The sequence below is a fragment of the Anomaloglossus baeobatrachus genome, chromosome 8, assembly GCF_048569485.1.
Source record: "Anomaloglossus baeobatrachus isolate aAnoBae1 chromosome 8, aAnoBae1.hap1, whole genome shotgun sequence".
NCBI classification, from domain to species: Eukaryota; Metazoa; Chordata; class Amphibia; order Anura; family Aromobatidae; genus Anomaloglossus; species Anomaloglossus baeobatrachus.
The window spans coordinates 241,808,210-241,820,748 of record NC_134360.1 but is presented as its reverse complement, the minus strand read 5'-3'; the positions used below and the strand labels follow the sequence as shown (position 1 = coordinate 241,820,748).

At 44.9% G+C, this 12,539-nt stretch overlaps 1 protein-coding gene across 2 annotated transcripts in view; it reads left to right on the top strand.

The window, feature by feature from the left end:
* ELOVL1 (ELOVL fatty acid elongase 1) overlaps positions 1 to 8,354 on the top strand; it is a 59,014-nt gene extending 50,660 nt beyond the window's left edge. For both annotated transcript variants that reach the window (XM_075320452.1, XM_075320451.1), the window contains exons 2-8: positions 703 to 776; positions 1,312 to 1,502; positions 1,894 to 1,974; positions 3,739 to 3,795; positions 6,494 to 6,599; positions 6,686 to 6,822; positions 6,930 to 8,354. In XM_075320452.1, coding sequence (XP_075176567.1) covers positions 722 to 776; positions 1,312 to 1,502; positions 1,894 to 1,974; positions 3,739 to 3,795; positions 6,494 to 6,599; positions 6,686 to 6,822; positions 6,930 to 7,175 — 873 coding nt within the window. In that variant the 5' untranslated portion in view covers positions 703 to 721 and the 3' untranslated portion in view covers positions 7,176 to 8,354. The remainder of the gene's footprint in view (positions 1 to 702; positions 777 to 1,311; positions 1,503 to 1,893; positions 1,975 to 3,738; positions 3,796 to 6,493; positions 6,600 to 6,685; positions 6,823 to 6,929) is intronic.
* The last annotated feature ends 4,185 nt before the right edge of the window (positions 8,355 to 12,539 follow it).

The following is a 12,539-nucleotide window of genomic DNA, read 5'->3' as shown; positions in this document are numbered from 1 at the left end:
GTGCCGTCCCCCGGAGGGAGCGAGAGCGTGCCGTGCCGTCCCCCGGAGGGAGCGAGAGCGTGCCGTGCCGTCCCCCGGAGGGAGCGAGAGCGTGCCGTGCCGTCCCCCGGAGGGAGCGAGAGCGTGCCGTGCCGTCCCCCGGAGGGAGCGAGAGCGTGCCGTGCCGTCCCCCGGAGGGAGCGAGAGCGTGCCGTGCCGTCCCCCGGAGGGAGCGAGAGCGTGCCGTGCCGCCCCTTCACTCCTTTATTTTGTTTTTTTGTTTTTTTTTCTTGGTATGATGGCTGATTAATAGATTGGTAAATCGCTGGTTGACTCCTGGTGACCCGGTGACCAGATGTTCCTCTAGAATATAGTTTCTTTATTTGTGGCTTTCAGAGACCCTCTTTATTAGCACAATTGCCATTTTTTGGATTAATTTAAATAGAGTATCTGGGTATACGTTCTGCAGGTAGGAGAAATAATGGCGCGGACCTTGGTTTGAGGATAGGGGACACCTTTTTTTGGCGTCCCAACCCTCCCAGATAACCAGTGGCTATGTGCGGCTGGTTCTGAGGACGCTGTGAGGTCTTCGTTAGGTTGGAGGGGAGACCTAAATCTTGAAGGATAGGACACGTCTGAACATTTCGGAAGCACATTGTAACCTTGATGATTTATTTTTCTCTGCATTGAACCACTAAATTAATTTCTATGTTGTCTTCTCAGGTTGTGAAAAGCCGTGAAGATGGAGGTACTCTCAGAATGGGGGCAGCGCTATCAAGACTTCATGAAGGGGGCAGGTACGGTACACAACGGCACCATGCTCCTTGACCCGTCCTCTTAAACTGCTCGGTCATCTAGCCACCATCGTCAGGTTTTTGTCTTGTACGCTTTTGCCGCCCTCCTGGTCCCACCTTTTCGCAAATCCTAAGCAGCCAGTTTTTGGATCTTACCGTGAGGCAAAACAGTCATGATCACATTTTTTTTTGCCTAGTCTGCTCTTAGTTACTACTGTGAAGTGATGTGTGCAGAGGAGATGCAAATCCCATGAAGCCATGTGGATACAGAATTATACAAATGATGTGATTTTTGGCAGCGATCACCTGTCCGCTCGGCTGAGTCTCTCCCCTGATTGTCAGCGAAACGCGTGGGTTCTTGCGTTAATCCTCCCTGCATCTCTAATTACGGCTCTTCTCGTAGATGTCGAGAGCCAGTAATTACCTCTTCTACAGTCTGTATCTGAATATATTCCAGTGTCGTTACTCCGCACTTCAATGCTTTGCTTTGTAAATTAACCCTTCATGCAGCCTCAGTAATCGTCTTGTCTTCCCTCAGACCCCAGAATAGGTCACTACCCCCTGATGCACTCCCCGTTCCTGCCTGGAGCCATCCTACTGGGCTATGTCTACTTCGTCCTGTCTCTGGGGCCAAGATTAATGGCCAATCGGAAGCCCTTCGACCTCAAGCCATTGATGGTGGTCTATAATTTCAGTCTGGTCGCCCTGTCTGCTTATATCGTATACGAGGTGAGTTGGGTTTGGAGCGGACGTTGTGACGATCTGGGTGGGTGTCAGAAAGGTTGAGTTTTTCTACTATACTTTTTCGCTTGCTGTCAGTGAATAGAAACATTCAGGACAGTAGAGAATTGTTTTCCAGGATCGGAAGTGATTATAGTAAACCCTCACCTGGGGTAGTGGATACAAGAAGGTTGCAGAAGTTGCAATCGCATGAAGATTAAACCCTGTTTTTTTCCAAAGGGGAGATTAGATTTCTCCACCAGGAAAATATTACAGTGGATGTGACAGAATGGCAACCTCGTCCTTTTATTAAGATAACATTTACAGCGGCCATAAAGCGATAACCGCGCCGGTGATGAAACAGTCCTTTGCATTCATATCTCTTCTGTCTTTGGCGCAGTTCCTCATGTCGGGCTGGTTGACCGGATACACCTGGCGTTGCGATCCCGTGGACACCTCTGATTCACCAATGGCTCTAAGGGTGAGTGAGTCGCGTGTGCGTTGCCCGGCACAAGGCCAATTATTGATCATCTGTAGGTGGGGACTCCAGAAAATCCATAGTCACATGGTGACCCTAATTACGCCCTCACCCTCCTCCGGAGACGGTACCACCTGCCGCCACCTGCTGAACTTTGCACTATAAACACAGGGAGATGTTTGGCCTTATCGCCCTTTATCTCCAACCATAGTAACCGGTACCAGGACACCCCACGCCCGAGCTCCAAAAGAGCCATAAATCACTCACACTGTACACAATGAGGGACATTTACTGCGCAGAACTTGGTCTCGATTTGCAGAATTTCTTTGGTGTAAATTATGGGTGTATGTCAGCCATTAGGTGCCGCTACAGCTCCTCAAATGTGTTCATCAAACTCCATGAATGGAGTAAGATATGACCAGATACTCCATCTCCAGAAGGTGTCTACACAGGAGACGGCTGATGGACATCTCTCCTGACTCCCCCGAACACATGGACCCTTGGCCCAGTCTTCATAATTTCTCAAATCTGCTCCTTCCTAACATCTCTATCGGTGGCCTATCTTCTCCAAGAACAAAGGGATTTGGAGGTGGGGAGGTGGCCATACATATCCGATGGTCTACCGATCCCACAGAAATCAACAGGTCTGGCCTACTTTGTGTATGGAGGTCTTTAACACTAGAACTACTGGACTCGTGACACCTATATAGAAATACATGGTGCAAAGTAGTCAGTTCTAGTGTTAAAGCCCACCATACACATTAGATGGCTGTTGGCCACACCGTGGTTCATCCGGCTCTCCCGTGCACAGGGGGGCTTGTTCGTCTGAGTGCTCCTCGGTTCTCTGACATGTCTGGTGGCGGCTTATTTCTGGGTGACTCTACAAATGTCAGTTTGAAATGATATCTACCGGATCAATACTTCCCCCAACAATATTTTCCAGAGCTCCCATAAACATTAGACCGGTCAATGTTGACTGGTTCGGTCGACATTAATCTGTGTATGGGGGGCTGTAAGCAACTCTCCAGTCCAAAATGAACAAGGCTGATGTACAAGCAACTTATATGGTGTCGTCCTCATGAATGATCCTCCTGCCGATCCGGAGCTCTGCTTCTGATTTTTAATTATGGTCAATGACACGAGATGGCCTTAACTCCGTCATTGGTTCTGATCCTTTCAGAGGTCAATGTAGGAGGGAGTGAGTACGTCTGCAAAAATGGGAATTGAACCACAACGGAGGAATGGCAGGAGAATTGTTCAAAAATAGGGCACTAGGACCCTCATGAAGGAGTTTTTGCAACCTTTGACGTTTTTACGGCTGTCCCAACAAAATGGCCTTGAATGGACGTGGCATGGTGGTGCCCACCTGTCAAATTCATATTTTGCACCATAAAGGTCAAGCAAATTACACCAGGCCTCGGCAGGGGGGACACTTCTAGTGACCCTTAATAAATTTGAGTCGTCTGACTCCATCATAGCTTTCATAAAGACTGGTGGTCAAACCGTCAGTCTCAATGAATCTGGGCTGAAGTATGTCAGACACGCATTCCTCATTGTAGTCAAACTTTCATTTTGGACTAAAGGGTCATTTTAAACTTAAGACTTCAATAATCTGAGCTGGACTGGTTGCTAGATACTCTTTGCCTGACAACCCCATTGAAATAAGTCATTGTTACAGGCCGTCCCTAGAAACCAGACTGACAGATATGGCTGACTGCCTCCAGTGACATGAGATTAATTTAGTTCTTCCCGTTTTCCTCTCCTTAGATGGTCCGGGTAGCTTGGCTCTTCCTCTTCTCCAAGTTTATTGAATTGCTTGATACGGTAAGTGCCACAGTATATAAGATACAGAATGTGTCCTAGGGAAGAGAAATGGGACTGGAAATGTCTTCTGCTCCTAGGGCCTAAAAGAAAGGAAAGAACTACTGACTCTCCAATAATGACAGCCTATGCTGCGAGTGGTGGCTAAAACACAGGGGGCACCACAGCCCCCTCCCCCACCAAGCAAGGAATATTTAATGATGGGTGTGATTGTTGCGCTGCAGATTGTAAAACTATAATAGATGTTGGACTAAGATGCAGGGCGAGTTCAGGTCCAGGGCAGGCACTTTTATTTTTTTTTTTTATTTTTTTTTTTTTGTTTTTGTAGGTCCATCACTTTTACCATATGTATGTTTATTACATGACACTGACTTTCCTATTGCTATTAACCTGATAGACTTGAAACCTGCTCCTTACATGGTGTCATTTATGGGGAAGAATTATGTAGAAATTAGTTGAATTATTACAATGGAGATTCATAAATCTCTGCAACTGAACATTTGTTATATTTGTGTTGGGGGGGGTATTAGATTGAATGGGACAATTTAAAGGAATCTGTCAGTAGGACTTCTACCATCTATATGGGCATGGAGGTCATAGAAAGATAAATAATCGTACCTTCATAACTGCAATCTGATATTTTATTCCACAGAAATCCAAGTTTTCCTTATATACACATGAGCTGTTAAGATCTATAGGCCAATGTCACAAATGGCCCTCTGCTGCCCCCTATTGTCAAGACAATTTACACAATTAATGGACTAGGATCCATCTGTTTCCACTACTGGGCCAATTATTGGGGAGTTCAGTGAGTGTATTTTGCAATGCATAGCATATATATTATATTATATTATATTATATTATATTATTCTCTGTATAAAACATGTAGCCAGCTCACCACAAGGGAGTTCCTCTTATGCGATGGTCTGTGTTCACCTTGTTCTTTGCAGGGATCCAGGCAGGGAGTATGCCCGAATAAATAGATATATAGAAGAATTGGGATCCAGCAAAAAGATGAAAGTTATAAAAATCTTGTTTATTAATCCATTATGTTATACAAAAAATAGAAGGAACTCCACACAAATAATATACAATCCAGCAAGGGACTACATATTTCAGCGCTATGCACCTTCTTCACGGTCCTATAATCTCTGTATAGTCACTGCCAAGCCCCACAATAACCTAAGAAACATTACTAGCTGCCTCCACCAATTGCTTTACAGGCAGATTATACTCCTGTTACAGGTGGCGTATGGCTTCGGGGATGCAAATTATAGAGCAAGAGGAATTAAGGTCGGTTTCACACATCCGGCTTTTCGCCGGTTTGCCGGATCCGGCGCTCTCCCATACAGTGACTACAGTACAGTGACAGCGCAACAAGCGCCGGTCACATGCTGTCATGTGACCGGCGCATGTGACTCTGAAGTTACAGCGCTGTCACTGTACTGTATTGTCTGAACGGGAGAGCGCCGGATCCGGCAAACCGGCGAAAAGCCGGATGTGTGAAACCGGCCTTAAGCTATTAAATTTCATGTATTTAATCGGAAAGTAGCTAGTTTATATAAAAGTATAGAAAAGATGTTACAAAGGGGACAAAACAATACAGTATATACCATTACATAAAATTAAAAGGGATACACAAAATAACGAAACCTGGTGTTACTGCAGTGGCTTCAGCACTTGGAGGAGGAAGGTACTCCTTAGAAGAAGAAAAAAACCAAAACAAAGTCCACAGCAAGCTGTACCTTCCAATAACTGACAAAGGACCAAACCCAATTTGTGCCTTTTTATTAGAACAAAGTTGAGCCCCCATACCTCCCTATTTGATGACCTCATGTGAGGGTTTCTCATGGGATGTGCTCAGCCCTTCAGAATTTTGAGCTTCCCAACTTAAAGGATATCTTCACCCTCAGATGTCCCAGGCAGAAAATATTGTGATCATTGGTCGTGTTTCTTATTACGATTTTATCTTTCTATAGAAATGAAATATGATATGTCTAGCAGCATCCATATAGCAGATATGTAGTTGGCGGGGTTATGCCTACCTTGTGGCGATGTGAGTGAATACGTTCTGTTCGTCCCTTCACTATGACGCTAAAAATTTATCAACCATAAATATTGATACAAAAAAGGTCTCCTTTTGAATTAAAAAAAAAAAAAAAAAGCTCCGGAGGCAGATTCTCAGGGAGATCTATGTCCGTCCCATAGATCTTAACAGCTCATTTACATATTAAGAAAAATGTGGATTTGTCTGGAATAAGATCAGATCTCAGATATTGAGGTATCATTTTATTCATCTTTCTATGACCTACATGCCCATATAATATAACAATGGTCTGCACTCAGACTGAAGCAGATGATGGTGCACGTGAAAAGAGGGCGATGCCCTAGAGTCATATAATAATTGACTTGACTAAGACCCAGGTGGGTCGAAACGTCGTTGGATGTTGCTTGACCACTTTGCTCCAATAAATTATTTCTCACTCTTTGCAATTTTACAAATTTGAGTGCAGTGAATTTATTATACTACATGTCCATATAGACGTCTTAGGAGGGTTGATCCCACAGACAGATTCCCTTTTTAAGAACTTTCTCCAAAAATTTTCATCCATTCTCCAACTTGGCAGACATTGGTTTTCCGGCGCGGTAGCATAGACGGTTCTTGGCGCCTCATTTCTTACTTTGTGTCTCCTTGTCGCAGGTTTTCTTTGTTGTGAGGAAGAAGAACAGTCAGATCACATTCCTGCACATCTTCCATCACTCCGTCCTGCCCTGCAGCTGGTGGTGGGGGGTAAAGTTCGGTCCAGGTGAGGACCCCAGACTTCAATTGTGATTATGAAGTTGAGCCTGTCTTGGTTTTTCTTCTGACTGATCCTTTGTTTTCCTCCTCCAGGTGGTATGGGATCCTTCCACGCCATGATCAACTCTTTAGTCCACGTCATCATGTATTTCTACTACGGGCTGTCTGCTGCCGGACCACGCTTCCAGAAGTTTTTGTGGTGGAAGAAACACATGACCGCCATTCAGCTGGTAAGAACATTGATGTTTATTACCTCGTAGTAGATGTACGGTGTCATTATATCTTGCCTCATACTCTCCGAAACGTACAAGTCACCCGCTTCTGTCCTGTCTCCCAGATCCAGTTCGTTTTGGTCTCCATCCACATTACCCAGTATTACTTCATGTCCTCCTGCGACTACCAGTTTCCCATCTTCATCCACCTCATCTGGATCTACGGCACAGTCTTCTTCATCCTGTTCTCTAATTTCTGGTACCAGGCCTACACCAAAGGACGACGCCTCCCCAAATCCAGCAGCGCCTCCTCCAACGGAGCCGTGCACCAGAACGGCAAGTCCAAGAATGGCAAAGCCAAGGAAAACTAAACCTCCACACAAGACCGACTTCTGAGATCTCCCGAAACCTATTCCAGGTGGAAATGTGGGAAGATGACGTCACCATTATTTTTTTTTTTTTCTAATTATTTTTCTTAAACCGAAAAACCCAGCTTTGTGATGGCCAGTATAAACTGCCAAACTGGTTTCCAACTTCACCCTGGGGGGCTTACACCAGCCAAAAAGAAAAAGTGCCTAAAGAGACTGTTTGTATGTAGTGTGTCTGACTCCCTCCATCCACCCCATCCATCATCCAGCTCCCTGTTCTCCAGCATCCAGCTGCTCTCCAGAGTGGGCCTAAAAACACCAAAAAAAAAACAAAACGGCCGGCTCGTTCCAAAAAAAAAAAAAAAACATTCTAGTCTTTCCTCGCTCTGTACTGTAGTCCCGCGACGATCTCCAAGAATCTGGATTCCTTTGCATCACATTCCAGTAAACCCCCTTACTGGGAGTGCAGGCTGGGGGCGCAGCTCCTTAACTCCGGCCCCCCAACCTCACCCCCATTTTTTTTGTTTTTTTAATTTTGCACTGGGTTTCCTAGTTCACAGACCTCTGTACCCAGCTCGCTAAAGGTGCAGGAATCCTGAAATACTTGAATATCGGGACGTTTGTGTCTTTTTAGCTTTTCTAGGTCATTTTTTTTTTGTTTGAAGGAGATCACAGTATTTGTGTGCGTTTTTGTTTTTTGTATGTTTTCTTAGGCGAAATTTTGTATAAATTTGCCTTATTTTGAAGGAGGAGGTGGAAGAGGAAGGGGCTGTTGTCTGCTCTTTCACTCACCTAGCCCACATTCGCTATCTCTTATACTGTGTCACCCCATTGTACTGTTCTTACGGTTCTGTCCAACCCAACGCGTTTCACTGATTTCTAAACGGTAACACTGTAATACTGTTATCTCCTCCTCGGGGTGCTGCTTGTCACTAGCAAGACTCTCTTTAGCAGCTGGTTCACTATAATCATCACTTTTTGTATATTAAGAAAAAATTCTGCAGGCCCACCCTATAGAAATTTAGAGGGGAGAGGACTAGCGCCCTATTGAACATGTGATGCTGGCGGCCTGGGCCGGAGAGGCTGAGCCGGGCGGGGATCTCCTCATAACTTATCCGCACGTCTGCCAGAATATTTATCAATTTTGTGTAATGCTATTAATAAAAGACTTATTGCACATTGTTTAATTTCAAAAACTAAAGCTCCTGTAGATAATACTGTATATGTGGCGGATGCTCTGGGGCGGTTCTATACTATGCACAGAAGGCGGTGATATTTAGCTCCTTCTGATTAGACAACCTCCACGGTGCCAGAGCAGAAGAGTGTATACAAAGCCTTAAAGGGAACCTGTCGCCAGATTTTTCCCTATTAAACTAAAAGAATCCCCTTCTGCAGCTCCTGGGCTGCGTTCTATGAAGGTGCACCTTGGCCCGGACTCCCCTTCCAGACCCCAAAAATAACTTTATAAAACTTGGCCCTTAAGTATGCTAATTACCTGTGTTGGCCAGATGGGTGGGCTCATTTTCTGCTCCTTTCACCCCTCCTGCCGGTGATCGCCGTCCTCCTGTCTTGATTGACGGGTTGACTCCTCAGTCATCCTCCTTGTCGCATTTTCAAATCTCGCGCCTGTGCAGTTAGGTCGGCTCGCTCAGGCGCAGCTCGCTCTGGCATATCTCAGCCAGAGCAGAAAACTGCTGCCCTCGCTCACGCCGGTGAGCTAAATGTGCAGGCGCGAGATTATGGGTGGGTACGAGCATGGCACTGGTGAGGTCGGCGCTGTGCATGACCTCACCAGCACCATGCTCGTACCCGCCCATAATCTCGCGCCTGCACATGTAGCTCACCGGTGCAAGCGCAGCTGTTTTCTGCTCTACCCGCGATATGCCAGAGCGAACTGCGCCTGCGCGAGCCGACCTAACTGCACAGGCGCGAGATTTGAAAATGCGACGAGGAAGATGACTGAGGGCGTCATCCCGTCAATCAAGGAAGGAGGACGGGAATCAATGGCAGGAGGGGGGGGGGAGGAGCAGAAAATGAGCCCGCCCATCTGGCCAACCAAGGTAATTAACGTAACTTTATAAAACTTGGCCCTTAGTTATTTTTGGGGTCTGGAAGGGGAGTCAGGGCCAAGGGGCACCTTCATAGAACGCAGCCCAGGTGATTCTTTTAGTTTTAATAGGTAAAAATCTGGTTGACAGGTTCCCTTTTAAAGGAAAAGTAGTAAAAAAAACGACAAATATTGCTCGATTCTTGAAAGAAATGGTTCCAAGGTTATAGGTGAAGGACTACTACAGCGGGGGATCCGCAGATGGCAGCCCACTCGTCTAGGTGACTGACTGGCTTACCACTGTTGGTGCAGATAGCCAATGCACTTAAAGGGGTATTCCAGCGGAGACTGTCGCCTGTGGGCTGTGATGTGGCCACAGCTGCTTGCACTGATCATATCTCTCCCACCATCATGAAAATTGTCCTATCCTATATATACCCTCTCGACTTTGAGAAGTAACGAAATAAAGTTTTTTTTGGAGTTTTTTGTCCTGAAACTTGTAAATTTGTCTTGAAATATTTTATGTACAATTAAAAAAAAAAAAAAAAAAAAAAATAGTTGCAAGTTTTAGAATTTATTCAATTTTTACACAATGATGGGAAGGAGAATAGAATCTCTCTATTTTGTTTCCGAATTGTTCCTGGCCATAAAACCTTCCCTGATTACACCGTTGGCACCGATGCATCATCATACGACATATCCAAGGCACAGTTGAGCGAGTACTAACTATTCGCACTCACTATAGTAATAACGAGTACGGTCTAATTCTCGCGTATTCATTTCGAATAGCGTGTGCAATGCAAGTCATTGGGAAATACTCGCAATATAACGAGTAACCCGAATGCCGCACTATTCGTGCGAGTAGCAAATAGTGCGGAATTCTGGATACTTGTTACATTGCGAGTTTTCTCCATTGACTTACATTGCACAGGCTTTTCAGAATGAATAAGCGAGTATTAGACAGTACTCGTTATGAGTATAGCGAGTACGAATAGTCAGGTACTCCCTCTAATCCAAGGAGAACCCAAAGGAAGTCTCCAAAGGACAGCAGTGTCCCAAATTCACAAAGGATCCCCCATGTGTTTTGGGTATGTATTGGATATTCAGCTCCGATTTTATAGTAGAGACTTTGGAGGAGATTCATTAAAGGGAACCAACCGGCAGGATTTTCATGTATGAAGTAAAGCCAGTGCGATGATGCTGAATGTAAGCATAGCTTTTGTTCTGAGACTGGATGTTTTATTTCAGAAATATGTGCAAGTAAAGTTCCAGCAATGCACTATTTGATTGACAGGTGCAACAGGAAGGGAATATGTGGGTCGGTTCTTGCTATCTATACCTGCCCCTGTCTGGCCTTCCTTCCCCCTGTCGCCCTCATAGATGTTAATTCAGTGCAGGCAGGGGCAGGAATAGATAGCAAGAACCGACCCACATATTCCCTTCCTGTTGCACCTGTCAATCAAATAGCAGTGCATTGCTTTAACTGTACTTGCACATATTTCTGAAATAAAACATCCAATCTCTGTACAAAAGCTATGCTTACATTCAGCATCCTAGCCCCAGTATAGCACTGGCTTTACTTTATATATGAAAATCCTGCTGTTTTGGTTCTCTTTAAGATCGGTGTAGTGCACGCTAGTCTTATTGACGCACTCGCTGGAGTGCACTGACCTGATTCATTAAGCAGTGATTGGTACTTACAGCAAAGATGGGCTGCAGTGTGTACGTTGCCCAGGCCAAAAACTAATTCGCTACCAGGATACATTTATCATCCAGCAATCGCCCCCTCCATTGTGTGTGTGTGTGTGTGTGTGTGTGTGTGTGTGTGTTCTTCCTGCACCTGTGACGCCTCCACTTAGTGGGGGGTTTGGCTGGATCCTGGTGGAGTATATTAGTTTTTGGCCTGGGCGATGTACACACTGCAGCCCATCTTGCTGTAAGTAATACTTTGTTTTTGGAGGATATTTATGCCTCTTTTTGTTGCTATTTTAAGCAGTGATCATTTCTTAATCAGCTGCATCTGGTCCCCAGCCTGGGCCAATACCAAGGAGCTGGTGCCCATTTCTGGAGTAAGTTATGATATTTAACTTTTTATGATGCTGTTAATGGGCAGGTGTGCTCATGTGCCATCCTGCCCACAACATGCCCCTATTGGCGTAGCTTGCAGGGAGTGGTGTGTGAATGCAAAATGTTGCAATATTTTCACGCACCTAACTAATTGCTCAAAAATACTGTGACTTAAAAAGGTGTTTACGTTGAATTTTTGGCATAAGCACCTTGATGAATCGGCCCCTTTGTGTACATATGTTACTTATCCTGAAGTTGGACTCACTCTTCTGATATTTAACTTGCAGTCCTATGTAAAATTTAGAATTAATTTTGAATTTTATATAGCGCTATTAATTCCACAGAGCTTTACATACATTGGTAACACTGTTGCCATTGGGGCTCACAATCTAGAGTCCCTATCTGTATGTCTTTGGAGTATGGGAGGAAACCTGGAGAACCCGGAGGAAACCCACGCAAACACGGGGAGAACATACAAACTCCTTGCAGATGGTGTCCTTGGTGGGATTTGAACCCAGGACCCCAGCGCTGCAAGGCTGCAGTGCTAACCACTGAGCCACCACAAGACTGCAGTGCTAATCACTGAGCCACCATGCCGCACAGATTAGCTCTAGATACACAAGCCAGATATCTGCAGTCTGCACCAAGAACACAATACTGTGAGACAGCCAATGTATAGATTACAGAAGCATTATATCTGTCACCAAATCTGAGAGTGGCATAATATTGAGGCAGAGACCCTGATTCCTGTGATGTCACTTATGGGGCTACTTGCTATAGTTTTGATAAACCATAATCACTATTTTACCAGGGGATTATCACTAGAGGACTAGTAAACCTGCTGCCATCTAGTCCTCGAAATTCATGAGTGCTGTATAACTCCCCCTGATTGTCAGCTTTCTGCCTATGCACAGTGTACACAAAGCTGTCAATCAGTACTGTGGGTGATGTTATATAGACCTCAACATTCAGAGAATTGGAAGATCTGCAGAAGATAAACTGTGATTTTTAATAAAAAATGCAGCCATCAGCTCAGTAAGTGACACCTCACTGGAATCAGGGTCTCTGCCCCTACATTATGCTGCTTTCAGATGGGGAAGCAAAAACCTGGTGACTCCTGTGTACACTTCCATTCAAAATTGGGTAACTATTCCTTTTTAAAGTAACAATGTACAAAATTTCCGTTGTTTGCCTTATTGCAATGTAAATGGCTCAACACAACCAGTGTAACAAGTGGTTTCTCCAAATTAATG